Genomic DNA, 20,622 nt, shown 5'->3' on the forward strand with positions numbered 1-20,622 from the left:
AATCTCTCTGGCCCTCCCTTGGTTTTTATCCTTTGTAAATGAGGATCTCTAACTGAATTTTCCAGTTCAAAACACAAAGGCTGGGTGATTTAGAATTTGGTGACTCTATGGTCGCTAATACCTTGGGACAGAAGAGCAAGCTCTTTGTCCTAATCCAGGCTTCATGTTAAATCTCCTAAAATCACTTAGCTCTGCTTCCTTGAGCACCAAAGGCAAGTCCCACAACCAGATCCACCTGAAAGTCAGGACCCATCTCTAGAAGAACAAGTAGTCAGAATCTTGTCAGCTGATTTCCAGGAGTGACTGTTTAACAACCCTTAGAAGGGCCATAAAGGCCAGCGTGGTTAGCAGTGAGTACATTTCCCTGATGATAAGAACTATCTTTAGAAACCTGAGACTTCGGGGCAATGAGGAATCAGGTAGCCAACGGCCTGAGGAACAACATGCCTAAATTTTCTTGTGCCACTGTGATATGTATCTTAGCCACGATTCTCCACCAGTGAGAAAGCCACACTGCACAGGTAGGAAAGGGAACGTAAAGACTTCTTCTACCAGAAATGGATGGAAGAGCAGGCCTCGTGCTGGACTGGTAAAATGGCGGCTGCATGTCAACAAAGCAGTTCTGTGCTCTGCTCCTCCACTGGGGCCGAGATCCAGCCTCTCCCCCAGCCTCCTGGGTCCTCCTTGCCCTGGCATGATGCCTGTACCCTAAATGTGAGACCCACTCATGATGCCAATGTGCAGCCACCCATGGGAGGCCACATGCCCATGGTGCCTGGGCCTCCGATGATGAGACCTGCTAGCCCTGTGATGGTGCCCACTCGGCCTGGCATGGCTGGGCCAGACAGGTAAGAGCAGGAGGGCTCTCTCAGTGTTGTGTTTCTTATTCTGTTTCACCAGAAGATGACGGTGCCGAGCCTGAGTGTTTTCTAGCTGCATGACCAGGAAGACTTTCCCCCTTCCTAACAGAGAGAACGGTTCTGGAGGGGAGAGGTCAGGTGAAAGGGGCAGTTTGCAGCTGGACAGCGGTAAAAGCACACACCTTTGGTCCCAGCACCCGGGAGGCAAAGGCAGGCAAAGGCAGGCAGCTCTACCTGAGTTCCAGGACAGACAGGGATACACAGAGAAACCCTGTCTTGAAAAAAAGAAAAAAGAAAAACGTACAGTTTTCACTTGCATTGTGAAATATAAAAATAAAATCGTCAACTGTTTTAGTTTTTCTAAAAAAAGCAAAGAAAAAAAAAGAAGAAAAGACATCTGAAACTTGGAGAGGGGTGGGGGATGTAGTTTAACTGACAGAGTGCTTGCCTAGTACACACAAGGCTCTGGGTTCAATTCCTAGCAATGAATAAATTGGGGATAGCAGTATACACCTGTAATCTCAGCACTCAGGCGGTTGAGGTAAAGAGGATCAGAAGTTCAAGGTTACCTTAAATTACGCAGCAAGTTCAAGGCTATGTAGGATATGTGAGATCCCATCTCAAAAAGTAAAATAAAATAAACCTGGGACCAGACGTGAAACCATAGAAACTACCCAAACCACAGAAACCCTTAAGCCCTACATCGTACTTCTAAAAGACAAATCCTGAGATAAAGTCAGAGGCTCTTAGGTCCTTTGTCTGGGTTCTCTGGGGTTTAAAGACAGAAAGAGAAGTCTTATGTGATTACCTTGGTAAACACAGGAGCCGCGATGATTGGCTTGCCATCCAGTCCTTGCAAATAGTTGGTGGGACTCTGACACTGTCAGAAGGGAATCAACAAGACATCCACTGTCACCAAGGTTGCTGCATGGACAGACTGAGATAACAAACCCACAGACTTTGCTATAGAAAATTAATCTCAAATCAAAAGACCCGTGTTTTGTAAACTCATGAATCTTACACTTGAAATTGTTGGCTGAGCCAATTGCATTTCTACTGAGGTCAGGCTGGCTGTAAAGTTACCCTTCCCCCACATTGCATGGGTCTGGGTAACCAGCCCTAATCTAAAGAGGGCCCATCAAGTCCCTGGGGCTACACAAATCACTGTTAAAAGACCAATGGATTTGGACTCAAAGTTGACCCTCTGCATTACTGAAGAGGTTAGATAAGTAATCCTCAATATTTTTTAAGGTGTAGATCAATACATCAAAATATATTTATTTAGATTATCATTGACATGCAGCAAATACATTTAGAAAGTATAATTTCATGTTTTAAAGTATATGCATGCATGAATATTTTTATATATGGATAGAAAAATGCCTGGAAGTCTCTCCGAGCAATGATTACTTTTTTTTTCTTAAAATTTTATTCATTTGCCAAAGAACCCCCTCTTTCCTTCTCCTACCCCTCCAGCCTCCCCCTCCCAACCCACCCCCGACAATGATTACTTTTGACAGGAGATTCATCTGAGGATAGGGGTGTAGAGATACAAGCTTGACTAAAGTTGGTGGGGTTTTTTAAGATTTTACTTTAGTTTTAATGATATGTATAGGTATGTATCTCTGTTTGTGCACACACCTGTAGGTGCCCATGGATGCCAGAAGAGGCAGCTGTATCCCCAGGAACTAGAATTATGGTTGGCTGTGAGTTGCCTAAAGTAGGCACTGGAAATTGAATCTGGGTCCTGAGCAAAAGCAATATTCCATCTTTACCACTGAGCCAGCTCTCCAGCTCTGATTAAAGTTTTTACTTTATATGCGTCTATACATTGAGTGTTTTACAACAAACATTATCATCAACTTGAAAGGTGTGAGTCTTGTTTATTTTTTGAAAAAAAAAAAAAAAAAAACAACTTCCTGCTTGCCTTAGGAAGTAGAATTATTCCAAGTTCCATGAAGTAAAGTTAAGATGTACACCCATTGGTTCACATATGATTGGCACCTTTTACGAAGTGGGGGCGCCAGAGACTAACTTGTCAAGGGTCCCCTTTCCTACGATGTTTTCCCAAGGAACAGACTAAGTTCCCAAAGCCACCGGAAGCAATGAGCTCATGCAGCAGAAGGACAAAGCAGTTATCTTAACGACAGATTACAACAGAGGAGCGTGACCTTGCCACGCAAGGTGGTCATGGTCACTTGGGTTCAACCCAGTTTCACGTACCTGCTGGACGGTGGACACTCTGGGCTGGCCTTGGGCTGCTGGCGGAATGGCGGCAGAGGTAGCGGGAGGAGATGACAACTCATTGGGCTTCTGGGTGCTGAGAAATATTATTACAATATAGATTATAAAACAGAATGATAACTGCTGGCAGAAGTCAGCAAAACCGGTGATGTCAGCCCTGCTTGCTGTTGGATCTATCGTCTTGGACAGTATTCTACAAGCATTCAACAATGCTTCCGTTGCTGCACACTCTCTTGGGCAATACACACGTAAGGAGGACATTCTTAGCCTTGGATTCTTTGCCTGGGGTAGAGCCAGTGAGTCAGATGTACCAACAGTGACCTGAGGTTCGTAAGGCACAGCACGGGCTGGAGACCATTTTTAAGCTGCTACTACTGCGCTTCTCGTTTCTTTTTCTTTTTTCCCTTCCTTCCCCTCTCCTTTCTTTATTTTTTTCCTTTCTTTTTGGAAGCAGAGTTTCACTCTGTAGGCCAGGCTGGCCTTGAAGCCGCAGCGGTCCACTCACCTCTGCTTCTCAAGTGCTGAGATTAAAGGTCTGCACCACTACATTTGGCTTTCTCTCTCTGTTTCTTTCTTCCGTCTTTCCGCTGGCCTTGAACTGGCTAAGTACCTGAGGGGGACTTTGAACTTCTGATCCTTTTGCCTTTGCCTTCTGAGTGCTCAGATTGCAGGTGGGAGCCACCGTGCCTTTTTTCTGTGGTACTGGGGAATCAAATCCAGGGCTATGTCCCCAGCTCTTCCTCTTCCCATTTGGAGTGAGGGAAAAAATAAAGAGGCCAGGCTTTCTACATTTTATTTCTGGGATTTTTTGTCCTGGCATGAAGTAGAAATATCCTGAAGCCAACAAGCTCTTCAAAATTATACAATTTAAGTTAAAGAGAGTTGAACCAGGAAGTACTCTTGGGAAGGATGCAGAAGGAAAGTTAAGTTTTGCCAAGAAGATAGAGGTCTGAGGATCTAGCCAGAGAGCCTGGCAAGAGAGAGCCTAAGAGAGAGAGAAAGGCAGCCCTTTGGGTGGAAGATTCTGGTCAGCCGAAAGAACACTGAGAAACAGGAATTGCTGGGCTTAAAGGGTCCTCACGATCTTGAACATGGGCCTTTCACCTATGGCCCTTATGGGACACATGACCACTCACATTAGGCTACCCTTTCTTTGGTCTGGATGCTGCCTCTCAGTTTCTTCATCTCTAAAATGGGTAAACAATCATTTATAGCCTGTGAATCTTTTAGGAGGGTTAAAGAGATAACTCCCATCAGATGCTTAGCACATCCTTGCTATCACCGTGCTCAGGACAGATGCCTGTGGGGTCTCTGTACAACTGAGGATGTAAGGACACAGAAGGAATTTCCCCTGGACAGGCAGCATGCTCTCAAAAAGCGAAATTACATGGCCTATCCTTGTCTCCACAGCATGTCTGCCTCTACAGTAAGAGAGTCACTTATTTTTATCACACAGCTACTCCATATAAAGAGTATTTCCTAACCTTCACCGTGGCTAGGTGTGTCCCTATGACGACTTTCTGGACCTGGGCCATGAGGGAGAGTGATGTGTGCAGCTTAAGAGAGATGACTCAAAAGGTTGTGTGTTCCTCACTTCCTCCTTTCCTACTGAGGAGATGGGGCCCTGTGTTAGCGTGAGGTGAAGCAGAAAGCTGGATCTGGCCACCAGAGACCTACGACGATGCCCCACACTGGTACCTAGTAGACTGAGAAGCCCCATGTGCCAGACAAATCCTGATCTGTGTGTACATGAGCAGTAAATATCTGTGTTGTTTAAGTCACAGTTAATTTGGTCTCTGTTATGTACAACTGATGCTAAAATCTTTGCGGGTACCAAGTAAATTTAAAGCAAATGAATGAATGAGATCTCTTTCGCTTATTGGAACTTGTAGATAAAAACTCATACCTGTTAGCCTTTGTAGCAGGACCCAAGACACCCCACCCCCAACCCCGCCCGCTCACAGAGAGGAGCGATGAGCGTGTGGCTGAACAGGAGTTTGTTATGGAATCCAGAGAGGGACCATTCAGACTGTGTGTGCTGATGAGTAGGAATTTCACAACAGCAAAGGTGCACAGTTTGAGGAACAGATGAATGAATGCTGTGCTGTTTGAATGAGGTGCCAGCCGCTTGGAGAGCCTGACACAGAGGGGACAGAGGGAACCTGGTTGCCATTCTCTTGCATACAGCTTTGGACAGAGGCTACGGAAGTTTTTGTTTTTTTTTTTTTGTTTTTGTTTTTGTTTTTGTTTTTGTTTTTTCGAGACAGGGTTTCTCTGTGTAGCTTTGCACCTTTTCTGGAGCTCACGTGGTAGCCCAGGTTGGCCTCGAACTCACAGAGATCTGCCTGGCTCTGCCTCCCAAGTGCTGGGATTAAAGGCGTGCACCACCACCACCACCCGGCAGGAAGATTTTTTTTAAATGTTATTTGTTTGATGTTTGGTTTGATTTTTCTACAGATAAGCCTTTCTTTTCCTTTGTTTTTGTTTTTTTCAAGAAAGGGTTTCTTTGTATAGTCTTGGCTGTCCTAAAACTCGCTCTGTAGACAAGGTTGGCCTTGAACTCACAGAGATCCGCCTGCTTCTGCCTCCCAAGTGCTAGAATTAAAGGCCTGTGCCACCACCACCTGGCTTCAGATAATCTTTTCTAAGCCTGGAACACAAAGAGACTAGAATGATCTGTTTGAGAACACTTCAAAATCTACAAAAGAGAGAGACAGGCAGAGAGGAAGACCTTTAAGGAGGTGATGGCGTATAGGCACAAGGAAGAGGATGGGACAAAGGCCTTGTGAATGATGGAAGAAAGAGGTGAATGGTGAGAGAGAAATCCTTTTTTTTTTTTTTTTTTTCTTTCTTTTTTTGGTGTTTTTGAGACAGGGTTTCTCTGTGTAGCTTTGGAGCCTGTCCTGGATCTCACTCTGTAGACCAGGCTGGCCTCAAACTCACAGAGATCAGCCTGCCTATGCCTTCCAAGTGCTGGGATTAAAGGCGTGCGCCGCCGCCACCACTGCCCCACTAAGAGAAATCCTTTACTTACTAATGTTCATAAGCATAAAAGAGCTAAAAGCAAGCTATTGCAAAGGAAGATGCACAGAACGTTTGAGGAATAAAACATGATTTCTTCTCTCCCAGTGTCCCTTCTGTGGGGGGAGCTCTGTGAAGCTTTTCTTGCTCTTGCTCTCTCTCCTTCCTTGACGGATGGTGTATTCATCCGAGTCCTGCATAGCCTACACATGGTCGTATTCCGCTGCACCTCATCACTCTTGTCCACTTCTTGCCGTACTTCCTGTACATGCCCCTCTACTAGACCCTAAATCTTGAACAGGCAGGAAGCCTGTGATTTTTCTTGGTGCACCTAGCACAGTGCCTGGGTCACAGTAGGGGCTCAATCAAGGTTGTAAAAAGTAATAACTAGATGGATAAAACTTCATTCAGTACCACTGTTTAGCAAAAATCGATGACGTACCAAGGCATTTATATTGTCTGAAACTCACGGCAATCCTCCTGTCTCAGCCTCCCAAGTGTTGCGATTACAGGTGTGTGCCACCACGCCTAGTTTTATAAGTAATATTTTAAAATGTATTTTAAAAGTTATTGGTGTACATTTTTAATCCTATAGATAAAAGTATGATAATATTTCATAAGTGGCATTTCATTTTTTAAATTTTAGGAAGAATCAAATTAATCTGCTGGACATGATTTAAGCAAAAACAAATGAGTCTTGCCCATGTATACATGCATACACATATTTTCTTATAATGTTAGGATCTACCATGGAACCACCTCCTTCAAGTTCTAGACATTAGTTAGGGGTTCTCTTGGGGTCTCAGGATGTGTAGGCCCTTAGAATTACCGATTCATCTCTTCTCTGTTAGGGTCCCCTTCTGAGTCAGAGGAAGAAGCCCCTAGAGAAAGAAAGAGATGGGGTTTTTAAGTCGACAATTTATAAAACAAGTTCCTAGGCATTTTGAAGACCTGAAAAAAAGAGTCTCAGGCTCAGGAAGGAACCTCGTGGTTCCTCACATGAACATCCAATCTGGCAAAAGAGACAGTGACTCTAAGAAGCCAAAGGAGTCGATCAAGGACATGTGCCCAGTGAGCGGTACAGCTCAAAAGAACAAGGCCGAGTTCTGCATTCCAGTGTGTAAAACACCTGCTAAGATCTTTGGACTAACAAGGCAGTCGTTGCAGGCATTCCCTGGGCTCATAAATCCTCACCGAGTGGGTGAAAGGGGGGATTATTCCGGATTCCAAACATTGGAGGTGTAGGTGGGTGCTCTTCCTTCCTGCCCTAATATTAACAAGTCATCCTCCATCTTGGGAGTAGGGGTATTTGATGTCCAGATGCCAGAATGGAAAAGCAAACACACAGTGTGATCCAATCTCAGTTTTCCTCCCAGGTCCTAGATTTATTTCTCAAGATAGGAAATTCCAGGAATATCCAGGAGAGCTAAGCCTGGAGCTGTTTATGGCACTCCAAAAACTTGAGGCTAAAAACATGGAACACATTCCGATCCATGTATTTACTCATTAAATGTCTGTTGAATATTCAGTATGTGCCTAGTTCTGTGGAAATTATCAGAGATAGAGAGGAACGAGACCCTCTGGGCCTCGTAATCTTCTTGGCAAAGGAGCGTTTAGTCCATGATCATATGATATGTAAGTGCTGGAGGCAAGGCACACCTAAGGTATTATAGAGGCAAGAAAAAGTACTAGAGAGTGGTCCTCCAGATAAAACTCAAGAGGATGAAGCAAATAGGAACGAACGCTTAATAGGTAACTGAGGACTAGAGATTGATTTTGTCTAAAATGACTCCTCTTTGGTACTGCTGTTCAAAGGGTCACCAGAAGTCTATCCCTGACTCCCCACAGTGTATGTTCTCAACCAGCAGTGAGGGTAAGGCAGGTTATGCACGTCTCTGCTCAGAACCTTCCAGAATTTCCTGTGTTACTCAGAAGCAAAGCCCTTGCAATGACTGATAAGGACTCAGGATCTGCTCACTGGCCTCTTGGACTTCGGGTTTCATTTCCTATTGCTTTTGGCCTTGGCTGCTCTTCTCTGGCCACGTTAGCTCCCATCTTCCTGTTTTATTTAAGTTGTTTTTGTTTATCATTATTGCTATTATTAGTGTGTGTGTGTGTGTGTGTGTGTGTGTGTGTGTGTGTGTGTAGGCATGCATGAGGGTCAAATGACAGCTTTTGGGAATTGGTTCTGTCCTTCCACTGTGGGTACCAGTGACCAAACTCTAGTCCCAGGCTTTTATATTTGGTGTGAAGCATCTCGCTGGCCCAACACACTGGCTTATTTCTACCTGGAGACTGGTGGTCTCTCACCTCAGGGCCACTGCGTTTGCTGAGTTCTCTGCCTAGAGTGATTCTCCCTTGAGTCTCCTGTGGCCACCACTTAGCTTCCTCCAGGTCTTCCTTCAAATGTCACCTGGTTAGTAAGGTCTTTTTGGTCACCTAATCAAAAATGACAACCAATACACACACACACACACACACACACACACACACACACACACACTCCTATTCATTTTTTCTATTTCTCTTGTGATGTTGTGATTTATCACCATTTATCTCCTCCGCCTGCAGTTTCTCCCATTATGATGTAAATTCATCGGCACATCTTCACCCATCTAAAGGGTTTTGTCTACCTGATTCATGCCAACTATCCCCAGTGTCTAGGTGGGTAGAGCAGGCCCTCCGAAAATGCTTATTTAGTTACACATACGTATATTCTGAGAGTGTACGTCAGGCTCCAGAAGCAGTCAGCTTTACCTTCTATGTAAATCTCAGCAGAAGTGGAGTCCGTCCCATAGATGTTGGAAGCAAAGCACGAGTATCGTCCTGTGTCCTCCTCAAAGGCCTCGGCAATGGTCAGTGAGTGCAGGTTGCCAGCCTGCACGATGTGGATGTCTGGAGAATTTTCAAGCTCCTTGCCTTCACAGTACCACCTGCAGGGAAGAGGAGGATATGGCCATCAGACCCAAGTCAAGCAGGAAAGCTGTTAGGCAGGGTGGGATTTACCTGTGTAGTCCCTGCACTTGGCAGCGAGTCAGGAGTTCAAGGTCATCCTAGGCTACTCAGCAAGCCGGAGGGCAGCCTGAACTACAGCAGACCCTGCCTCAAAACAACTAGAACGAACACCACAGCACACCAACCAAACGAAACTAAATAACGTCAAAGACTCAGTAGCAGAGATGGCTCCAGACATTTTCTGAGAAGGAAGCTGACAATAAGTCAGAATACTAAGCAATCCTTCCTTTTGGTGTTGTTCAATTTGCAACAGGGAGAAGCGTTGGCAATATTCAAACCACACTGATGTTTTACTCCAGGAATCGGAAAGTGACTCCTGTCAAAAATTACACAGGCGAGCTGGCTCAGAGGTGAAGAGGTCCCACCGAGTTTGCAGAAGAGCCCAGTTTGGTTCCCAGCATTCGGGTCAGGTAGCGCACAACCACCCTGGATCCCGGCTCCAGGGGATCTGAGGCTCTTCTATCCTCCAGGGGCACTAACTACACGTCTGCATACAAACCCACACATATACACATAATTAAAAAATAAAAAAAATTACACAGCTGAGAGATGTTGAGAGAACAGACACCATGGATCACAAAGCTAGGACTGTGATACAGATATTCATTTCTTCCCAAAGTTTTGTAGCATGCGCCAAGTGCTACTTCATCTTATCCAGAAGGCACTAAAAAGATAGTTTTTATGATGTCAGATGCGTTTACATTGTGTCTGACACTATAAGAAAATTCATTCATTTTGCTAATACTTCTCCCAGGACTGGCCTAGCCATAGCAAATAGCCCAAGTTAAATGTTTCTATGGGTGTTGTATGGTTTGTTTGTTTGTTTGTTTGTTTGTTTGAGACAGGGTCTCACTATGTAGCCCTGGATGGCCTGGAACTAAGACCAGGCTGGCCTCAAACTCAAAGATCCACCTGCCTCTGCCTCCTGAGTGCTAGGATTAAAAATGTGGGCCACACAACCGGCTGGTCTTTTAATTTAATTCTATATACTTAAAATTAGAACCTTTGGCTGGGCAGTGGTGGTGCACACCTTTAATCCCAGAACTCGGGAGGCAGAGGCAGAGGCAGGCAGATCTTTAAGTTTGAGGCCAGCCTGGGCTACAGATCGAGATCCAGGAAAGGTGCAAAGCTACACAGAGAAACCCTGTCTTGAAAATAAAAAAAGAAAGGAAGGAAGGAAGGAAGGAAGGAAGGAAGGAAGGAAGGAAGGAAGGAAGGAAGGAAGGAAGAAAGAAAGAAAGAAAGAAAGAAAGAAAGAAAGAAAGAAAGAAAAGAAGAGATCTATCTTATGTCATGAAAGCTTTGATGATACAGGATCTTCACTGAGTCTCTGTTTTGAAATTCTGTTTGTCTTGCTAATTTCACTGGAAACATTGTAAAATCTTAGAATTCTGTCTCCACAAGGAGAGGTCTGCCTCATCAAGGACAGTGCCTTATGCACTCTTGAAGCAGCCACAGAGTCCAAGACAGTTGCTTTCTCAGCATCTTATCTCAGCCCTCAGTGTCAAGTACACCTCCACCTCCACATCTGCTTTTTCAGCCCTGACTCTCTTTTCTCATCTCTCTCTTTCCTTCCTTCTGTTTCAGCCGCATTGAACTTTCTAGTCTGTGAGCACATGGAGCCCGTCTCTGTAGTTAGAGTTTTCCTGCCTGGCCCACGGTCAGGACAAATCTCTCTCACCCGCCAGTCCCACAGTCACTCAGACCCCACCAAGTAAGCACACAGAGACTTATATTACTTATAAACCGTATGACCGTGGCAGGCTTCTTGTTATCTACTTTTTTTTATCTTAAATTAACCCATTTCTATTAATCTATACCTTGCCACGTGGCTCGTGGCTTACCATTACCTTATCTCTTTCTTGTCATGGCAGTGACTGGCAGTGTCTCTCTGCCTTTGCCTTCCACTTCCCAGAATTCTCCTCTCTCCTTGTCCTGTCTATAGTTCCTGCCTGGCTACTGGCCAATCAGCATTTTATTTATACAGAGCGATGTCCACAGCACTTCTCTACCATGGATCATTATGTGTTTGTTTTTTTAACTGATAGGGGGTCTTATTACATTTAGAGAAATGATTTGCATGGAGGAGCATTCCTGACACAGCATGCTTGTGGGGGCGTCAGAGGACAACATGTGGGAGTTGGCTCTCTCCTTCCACTAGGTAGGCCCCAGGGATTAAACTCAGGACATCAGGCTTGGTGGCAGGTGCCTAGACCTGCTGAGTCATCTTCCTGCAGGTCCTTGAGATAGGTAGATCTTACTAAGTATCCCAGGTTGGCCTGAAACTTGTTCTGTAGCCCAGGCTGACCTTGGACTTCTGGTCCAAGACTTTTTTTTTGTGAAGATCTGGGGCGGATGATTTTAGGGATCACAGAAGTCAGGTGTGGGAGTGCATATTTGTAATCCTGACTTCTGTGATCCCTAAAATCATCCGCCCCAGATCTTCACAAAAAAAAAAAAAGTCTTGCTAAGCAAGACAACTGCTCAAATGTCACTTTCTGGGAGAGGATTCCTAGACTTTTTCTCCAGTGTGGCCTCTTTATAGCCACTCTATCATGCTTTCGTGACTTTTGTGTAGCTGTGACCAAAATACCTTAGATAACAGCATAAAGGAAGAAGGGTTGTCTTGGCTCATGGTTTCAGGGGGCTCAGTTCTCCGTTACTTGACCCCCATGCGCTTGGGCAGAACATTATGGCAGCAGGAATGTGAGTTAGAAGAGGACTTCTGCTTCATGGCAGACAGGAAGCAGGGGCAACAAGGTTGTGAGTTAGCATCAGGTGTCACCTTCGAAACCACTCCCAACAACCTGCTTCCTCCAACTGGGCCTACTTCCTAAAGTTTCTAATCTTCCAACATGGCATCAGGAGCTGGATGACCATGCACTACGGAAGCCTGCGGGGGACATTTATATCCAAACCACAGGACCTTCATCTGCCGTCCTCTTGGTACTCTGACCGTCTGAAATTTTATAAACCTACTTTGTCACTGTTTGCCCCCCCTCAGCACATTTTAAGGCCCATGTTTTGTTGAGTAGTTAGTTGTCTCATCAGATTCACTGGCTGTCTTGGAGCTGCAGACACAGGACCTGCAGCTGCCAAGACAGGCTCGCAAATCCCTGGGACCCCGGGAGCAGAACCCAGACTCCCGGGAGTGGGAAACACATATCAACACTGGGCTTCCTATTAAACACTGCATGTTGAACACATTTGTTGCCATTATTCTCCACTTGAAATACCCATAAAAAGATCTCGTTCTCTCTCTCTCTCTCTCTCTCTCTCTCTCTCTCTCTCTCTCTCTCTCTCTCTGCTGCTGCTGTTGGGGGGGATGTCAGAACAAAGTCTCTTGTAGCCAAAGCAGGTTTTAAAACTTGATACAATGACAATGATGACCTTGAATCTCTCAATCTTCTGACCCCACCTCCTGAATGCTGAGATTACAGAATAAGAGAACGTCTAAAGGCATGAATCCACAAAAACCAAGAGAATGAGAAGGACCCGGATTGCAGACACCAGCCCTCAGGCTCGGTGGGAGCACAGACAGAGCGCCAGAGGAGCAGGCGCAACCAAGCTCTCCCTTGGGGGTGTCAGTGAAATGAGTTGACGCAGCGGAACCCCAGAAATCTGGGACATGGAGACATGAGATCGCTGACAACAGAGGAGAGGACACGGGGTGTAAAACAGGGGGAAAGGTTATACGTCTGGAGGATAAGCCTGCACCCCGGGTCATTGCCCTTTAGCTGAGCAGTCAGCCATCCTCCCAGGAAGGCCCAACTGCAGGGTGAGAGAGCCACGGTCCCTGATGAGAGCTGGAGAAAGCAGGGAAAAATCAGGGGAAGGGCTTAACCCCACAGACTTGAAATTTCACAGACTGATGGTAGAATTCAGACAAATTTGTTTCAAATTCAAACAAGAAAGGGCAAAATCACCACCACCAAGAGCCAGGTCAAGAATAAGTTAGGTCAAAGGAACAACATGTCTTGTCCTTCTGGAGCTGTGGGCTATGTTGCCCAGGAGTCCATGAATGCAGGGGTAGGAATCACATTTGCACTGATATGCACAGACTTTGTGGGTCAGTCAGTGTTTTCCCAACAGTATACAATAGCAACTGTTAGTATAGCATTTACTATGTCAGGTATCCTCTCACTTATGTATTTAACTTTTTATTACATTTATTTATTTTTGGGCGTGTACCATAGCATGTGTGGAGGCCAGAGGACAACTTGTGGGGTTTGGTTCTTTTCTTCCATCATGTGGGGCCCCCAGATAAATTTTGTAGCAAGTACTCTTATCCCAGTTAAGCCCTCTTGCTGGCTACACACACACACACACACACACACACACACACACACACACCCTCCTATTTAATTAATTAATCAATTTTAATTAATTAATTAATTATTTCTTTACACAGGGTCTCACTGTGTATTCCCAGCTGTCCTTGAATTCACTGTGTAGACCAAGCTGGCTTCAGACTCACAGAAATCCACCTGACTCTGCCTCCCAAGATCTAGGATTAAAATATGTGCCACCACGCCTAGCCTTTACATGTTATTTATTTATTCACTCATTTATCTATCTATCTATCTATCTATCTATCTATCTATCTATCTATCTATTTATTGTTTTCAAGAGAGAATTTTTCTCTGTGTAACAGTCTTGGCTGTCCTGGAACTCACTCTGTACACCAGGCTGGCCTCGAACTCACAGAGAGATCTGCCTGCCTCTGCCTCCTGAGTGCTGGGATCAAAGGCGCCTGCCTCTGCCTCCTGAGTGCTGGGATCAAAGGCGTGTGCCACCGCCGCTCCGCTAAAATTTATTTTTAAGTTAGCAACCAGAGTCACTGGTTTCACGGTGGCCTCGTCACTCCCATGTGACACCGTCCTTTGTCTGATGCGGTCTTCCGCCCCATGCCAGCCCTCCTCTCCTTCTGTAGCTCTCTCTTTCTTCTCCCAGAATGCTGTCTCCACACCTACTATCATGTCGCTCTTGTTGTTAGCCCCTCTTTCCCCTCCATCCCTAAAGACGCAGCCCTCACCTCTCACGTCATCTAGATGCAATTTAAAGCATACAGGAAGGTCTGGGGTCCGTGGCCAGATGACTGCCTACCACACATGAGACCTTGGGTTTAGCCCCAAACACCACGACCCTAAAGAGAAGAAGGTATATAGGACAATATGCATCAATCATATGCCAACAATAAATAAAACGCATAGTTTTATATAGGGGACTTGAGCATCATAGATGTTGATTTCTGCAGGGGACTTCCCTGATAACAGTAGGGTGCTGGGTAAACTCTTGTCCCTACAAGGTGGAGTGAAGGACAATTTCCCAGAAAAAGCAAATAAGCCCTAAATATTTTTTGAGATAACAACGTGACAATACATTGAGAAACATAAAAAGTAACATTAGGGGTGCTGGTTTAATGCAGGGGTGCTAAGTTACCGTCAACAGACAAGGAAGTCAGTAGAGAACAGCTTACACCAGAGTACTAAGAAAAGTACTAAATAGAGTACTAAGTAGGCAATGGCATGGTCAGCACATCGACGAACTAGCGTCTCTCACTTTCTGTGAGAACAAAAGTGAGATTATTTGCTCTTTGTGTCTGTGTTTCTACTGATGAGGCAAAAGTAAAGAGAGCTCAGAGTGTTTCAGCCACGTGAGCTGAAGCATGCCACAGAGCTGACTGTGGTTCTGTGCCCACCACACCCACAAATTGCAAGCCCAGTCAAAGCAGCAAAAATCATGACTTTTTATCAGCACCCCACCCCGCTTTGGAAGCGGGTCTCACTATAGCCTGGGCTGGCCTAGAACTCACTGTGTGGACCAGCCTAGCCTCCCTCTGCCTTCCAGGTGTTGGAATGAAAGTTGTGTGTCACCGTGTCCAGCAACTTTTTATTAAGTCTTAACCTTGAGCCCATGTTTGTTAGTATTCTGTGTGGTGGAGTGGGACGTGGTAGAGGGCATTTCTGCTGCGTGTGGGAAGGTCCTTGTGCCGTGCTTGATTTGAAGGTTGAACTGTTTGGTGCATGAAGTGGTATTTTAACTTGGAGGTAAGACTGATAGACAGGGTATGGATGGTCAGACGTGGGTATTCACAGACATTTTCTTCCAAATCAAAGGAAGCAAGCTTGTCATCTCAAGTAAAAATAACTGACGGCATTCATTGCTAATGGATGAAAAAAAAAGTGTTTTCTAGGAGAAATTAGAAAGCTTTGTATCTCCCACAGTGAGTTTAGGTTCCTTAACTATCTTAAAGATTTTTTTAGTTTGTGTTTTTACTGAAATCAATGATTTAACAAATGAGTGTTGCTTTTTTTATTTTTATTTTTCGAGATAGGGTTTCTCTGTGTAGCTTTGGAGCCTGTCCTGAAACTCACTCTGTAGACCAGGCTGGCCTCGATCTCACAGAGATCCACCTGCCTCTCGAGTGCTGGGATTAACAGCATGCGCCACCCCTGCCTGCCTGAGTTTTGCTTTTTTGTGTTATTTTGTCTCACCCTCCCCCACGCCCTTCAAGCTGAGGACCGAACCCAGGGCCTTGTGCTTGTTAGCCAAGTGCTCTACCACTGAGCTAAATCCCCAACCCTGAGTTTTGGGGTTTTTTTAATGACAGGTGAGAAATATGTTACTTTTTGGAAGGTCTGTATTCATTTTCCAAAGGACAGATGGAAGATATCGTCCCTGCAGAGTTCAAAATGGTCCACTGGGTTTTAACACATCGCAGGACCAAAGTTCTTTGGTAGGGTTCAGGTTTCTACTGCAGCTAACCTTTAGGAAGGCGAAATCGGAAAAGGCTGCAGAACACTTCAGTTCCCAACTCCCTATCAGTCAGAGACTCGCTGACTTCAGCCCAAACAGTGCATTACAGTAAGGTGAGTGCAAAAGCAGATTCGAGAATTGTAAAAATAGGTACAACAGGGCTGGGTAGCACATCCGTATCACGCACACGTATCATACAAACACAAACTAAAGCGACGCCATTCTTCTAGCCTAACTTTTTTTTTTTTAATTTGGAAAATAGTTATTCTTCATCAAATTGTTTAGAGTGACATATTTATTATGGTTGTTATTTTTAAATGAATGAACATTTGAAACATTCTGTAGTTTTAATTTCTAACATGAGATGTAATTATCACTCCCGAAAACAAACCTTCTAGACTGGAGGCCGTAGCTCCGTGACAGAGTGCTTAACGTGGTTGATAACACAAGCTCACTTCCTGTCCAGGAAGGGGAAAGGGAGGGGGAGGGGGGGAGGAGTATGTTGAGGGGGGTAAGGAAGGAGGAGGAGGAAGAGGAGGAAGGAGGAGGGAGAGACAACAAGACCCCTCCTTCTAGACCTCAGTGCTCTTTAAGATTATAAAGGGCAACTATAACAATGAAATTGAGAAGTCCCGGTATACTGTGAGAAATTTAGAGGGAAATAAACAGGAAACTCCAAGGAGAACTGGAAGTAGTCTGTGCTTTAATATTTGCCTTTTTTCCTTCAGGTAGTTACTCACTGTATGGCCCTGGCTAGCCTGGAACTCAGTTTGTAAACCAGGCTGGCCTCAGACTCACAACCACCTGCCTCTGCCTCTGGGGTCATGCCACCACACCCTGACCAGTATTACAATTTTCACGTTTATAGTTTATGTGTATTGGTGTTTTGGTTGCATGTATATCTTGTTAGTATTCTGACACCACCTCCCCCCACCCCACCTCTCACCCCCCCACCCCACCCCACCCCCCCACCCCCCGCCAAGACAGGGTTTCTCTGTGTAGCTTTCACCTTTTCCTGGAACTCACTCTGTAGACCAGGTTGGTCTCGAACTCACAGAGATCCACCTCCTGGATGTCCTCTGCCTCCCGAGTGCTGGGATTAAAGCTGCCACCACCGCCCCAGCTAGTATTTTGACTTTTTTTTTCCAGTTAAAGTATATGATTTATTCATAAATACATATAATGAGTGTAAATAGTAAGTATGGTTTTACTCAATGACAAGGCAGAAGTACATAGTACTCTGATACTACTGTATTTTTATACATGTATTAGATGAAGAGATCACAGTGAGGATAAAGGCAGAAATGAAGGCTAGCCTTAAGGAAGGCCCAAAGGGATTCTGATCCACCCCTGGAGACCTGCTCAGTGTCCTGATGTAAAGACCCCTTTAAAAGGAAAACCGGCCCTCCCCTTCTCCATTCCCATGAAGTGTGCACCCTCTCCCCCTCTCCTCTTCCTCTCCCCCTCTTCCTCTCTCTTCTTTCTGTCTTTCCCTCTCTCTCTCTTCATCTATTATAATAAACTCATTTCCAAGTGGGTTGTGAATGAAAGTCCACCCGCCGCCCCTGCAGCTGGCACTACGGCCATGCCCACATGGCATGCTTCGCTTGCACAGCATGTTTCCCCCAAGCGTGGGACACCCTGGCCCCGGGGTCCCCCCCAGTGCAATATATCATATCTGTGCACCATGTATATGCCTGGTACGCATGGGGGGTGATGGATCTGAGACTGGAGTTACAGCGGGCTGTGAGCGGCTATCTTGGGAATTTAGCCCAGGTTTTCTAGAAGAGCATACAGTGCTCCTAGTCACTTAACTATCTCTCGAGTGTCTGCATTTGAATTTTTAAGCAATGCATCAAGGTTTCTGGGTTTTTTTGTTGTTTGTTTGTTTGTTTTCTAAAACAAAGTAGTTGTTTTCAAACAAATAAATGCCTTCCTTTATATGAACATTATAGGATTGTCTCAATTCTTTAGGTAAGATTTCTCCTTACCAAAGGAGAGTGGAATCACGTCCAGTAATCCGATAGCCAGAGGGGGTTAAATGGGGTGGGTTCGAATGCCTGAGTCCTTTGTCAGAGTATTGTCATCATTACTCAGACGCCCAGGGCGGCTTTAGCCAGGGCCAAAGACCAGTCCCTTTATCTCTGACTTTAACATTGAGATCCACTCAGAAACCAGAGTGCTCAGGTTTCCAAAAGGCTGCTGATAACTGCCCAGCTACCCTGCAGACATCTGAGGGTGGGAGACAGAGGTCTGACCTGGGAACTGCCTATGTTAGTGAATGCTTCCGTAGAGACGCTCTTCTCACTCACTCCCGGTTTCCAGAACGCCAATCCTAATACACTCACAGAATGGCAGGAGGTGCCCAGCGTAATTCATGACTCAGAAGAAATGAGTCACTGGGTTGGGGAAACAGGGCAGATCCAAACCTACCTTCTACATAATGCAGTCACCTGCCAAGCCTGCTGATTCGGCCAGCTACCAAGCTAGGGAAGGAAGACACTCAAAGAAATATGTTTCCCAGCTTTAACTCTCTCTGTCTCTCTGTCTCTCTGTCTCTCTCTGTCTCTTGGCTGCCTATCATTACCAATTACCATTCTTCTGTTAGATTACTGGTGCAGCTCAAGCATGCCTTGGGTAAATATTGTGACTTGTCATTTTAGCACGTTAACAAGTTCTAAGTATAATTTGAATGTGCTGGTCTGACTCACCAGTCACAGCGCGCGTTATGGGAGCGATTGCTCAGAGTCCTCTTTTAACCTTGCCCCAGTCCTTCCAAAGTCCTCATCTCTCCTTCTGTTATTTTGTCAGCCTGCTCCTTTTCCTTCCTAGCACCTGCAGACGATGTACAGTTCCATATTTATTTGAAGGTGTATGTGTTTAACGTCTCTTTCCTTAGTTGGATGTGAAAACCACAAGAGCTATCAAGGTCTAGAAGCTATGTTGTATTTTAAAACAGCTTATGTTCTCCACCACCACCACCACCACCCCTTCTCTTTTTAGGTTTTTCGAGACAGGGTTTCTCTATGTAGCTTTGGAGCCTGTCCTGGAATTCACTCTGTAGCCCAGGCTGGCCTCGAACTCACAGAGATCTGCCTGCCTCTGCCTCCTCCCAAGTGCTGGGATTAAAGGCGTGCGCTATGTTTTCCCTTTAAAACTCTATGTGTATGTGAGTTTGCATGCATGCCTATGTGTGAAAATCGGAGGGCAACCCAACCCCTTGGGTATCACCTCCGGGGATGTTATCCACCTCCTTTGAGACAGGGTTTCTCACTGACCTGGAGTTCACCAATTAGATCAGACTGGCCGGTCAGTGAGTCTCGGGGACAACCATGTCTCCCCACCATCTCAGCACTGGGATTACAAAGCCCCACCATGCCTGGCGTTTTTAATGTAGACTCGAGAAGAGGAACTCAGGTTCTCAGGTTTGTGCGTGATGAGCACCTTGCTGACTAAGCCATCTTCCCAGCCTTGTACTGGATTTGTGACACAACTTGGTGGTTTCAACGGTTACTGTTTACTCCTGAATTAGCAAGTTTAAGTCTCCCTTGTCCACTGACTGCCGGGCTTCCACTCATGGGGAAAGGGGTGTGTCTGTGGGAGGAAAGACCAAGCTTTAAGGTTATTTAAAATGTGTCAGTTTAGCTGGGTGTGGGGGCGTGCAACTTTAATCCCAGCAGTTCAAGGGGCAGAGATAGTCAGAGCTGAGTTTGAGAAGGGACTGGTCTATATAGTGACTTCCAGGACAGCCAGGGCTACACAGAGAAACCCTGTCTTGAAAAAAGAAGCAAGAAAGAAAAGAAAAGAATTCTGTGTGAATTCTTCGAGGTGGGCGATAGGTGGTAACGCAAGAGAAGCACAATATATCACATTAAGCTGATGTATCCTTTGAAGACACTGAGCACACCCCTTCCCACTTGAGAGACTGAATAAAGAGGAGGAACGCAATTCCTGAGCCTGGGCTGACCTTGGGTTCTCCGTCTTCTCCTCCCCAGTGCTGGGATTATGATCCTGCTCACCATAGCTGGCTCCCAGTATTTTTTATTTTTTTGAGACAGGGTTTCGTATATCCCAGGCTGGCCTCTAACTCCCTACGGAGCTGAGGATGACCTTGTGTTCATCCCTCCTGCCTCCCCCTTTTGAATTTATCTACTGCTGGGGATCCGAGCCAGGGCTTTGTGCCTACCAGGCAACGCTCTACCAGCTGAATTCCATCCCCTAAAATAATATGTTTTAAAGACTAAATTCCTGTGTGAGGGCTCGCCTGCCCCAAACTTTAACTGCTTCTTTCTAGAAATTTTTTCTTCAGTCCCTTGCTTTTGTGTCTAAAATCACTACACAGTTTGCTTATTTATTAACGTTATCATTGATTATCTGTTCCCCTTCACAGAATATGGTATTTCAGAGTACGTCCCTTTCCTTAAAGGACTCCCATGTCCCTGAAACATTTCCTGATACACAGTAATTGTTATGGAAAGAACAAACAGACAGATTTTCAGGTTTTACTTTCATCAATTTGCTGTACTGGACTCTTCCTGTGTCACATGTTTAAAAATATAGCTTATTCCTTTGTTTGTCCACTATGATTTTTTTGGGGTGGGATGGGGTGAGGAGAGAGTGTATGCAAGCTTCTGTGCTTGCACAGGTGGAGGCCAGAGGTCAAACAGTAGGTGTCTCCCTCAGTTCCTCTCTGCCTACATATTTATTTATTTGTTTGTTTGTT

General features: G+C 45.3%; 1 protein-coding gene and 1 pseudogene across 2 annotated transcripts in view; one reads left to right on the forward strand and one right to left on the reverse strand.

The window, feature by feature from the left end:
- Positions 1-20,622, reverse strand: part of Mypn (myopalladin) — an 86,745-nt gene that overhangs the window by 43,509 nt on the left and 22,614 nt on the right. For both annotated transcript variants that reach the window (XM_036168185.1, XM_036168186.1), the window contains 4 exons: positions 8,883-9,058; positions 6,955-7,006; positions 3,084-3,180; positions 1,669-1,740 (listed from right to left, as the gene is read on the reverse strand). In XM_036168185.1, coding sequence (XP_036024078.1) covers positions 1,669-1,740; positions 3,084-3,180; positions 6,955-7,006; positions 8,883-9,058 — 397 coding nt within the window. The remainder of the gene's footprint in view (positions 1-1,668; positions 1,741-3,083; positions 3,181-6,954; positions 7,007-8,882; positions 9,059-20,622) is intronic.
- On the forward strand, positions 444-852 carry LOC118569914 (annotated as a pseudogene).

Source organism: Onychomys torridus, chromosome 18, assembly GCF_903995425.1.
Source record: "Onychomys torridus chromosome 18, mOncTor1.1, whole genome shotgun sequence".
Taxonomy (NCBI): Eukaryota; Metazoa; Chordata; class Mammalia; order Rodentia; family Cricetidae; genus Onychomys; species Onychomys torridus.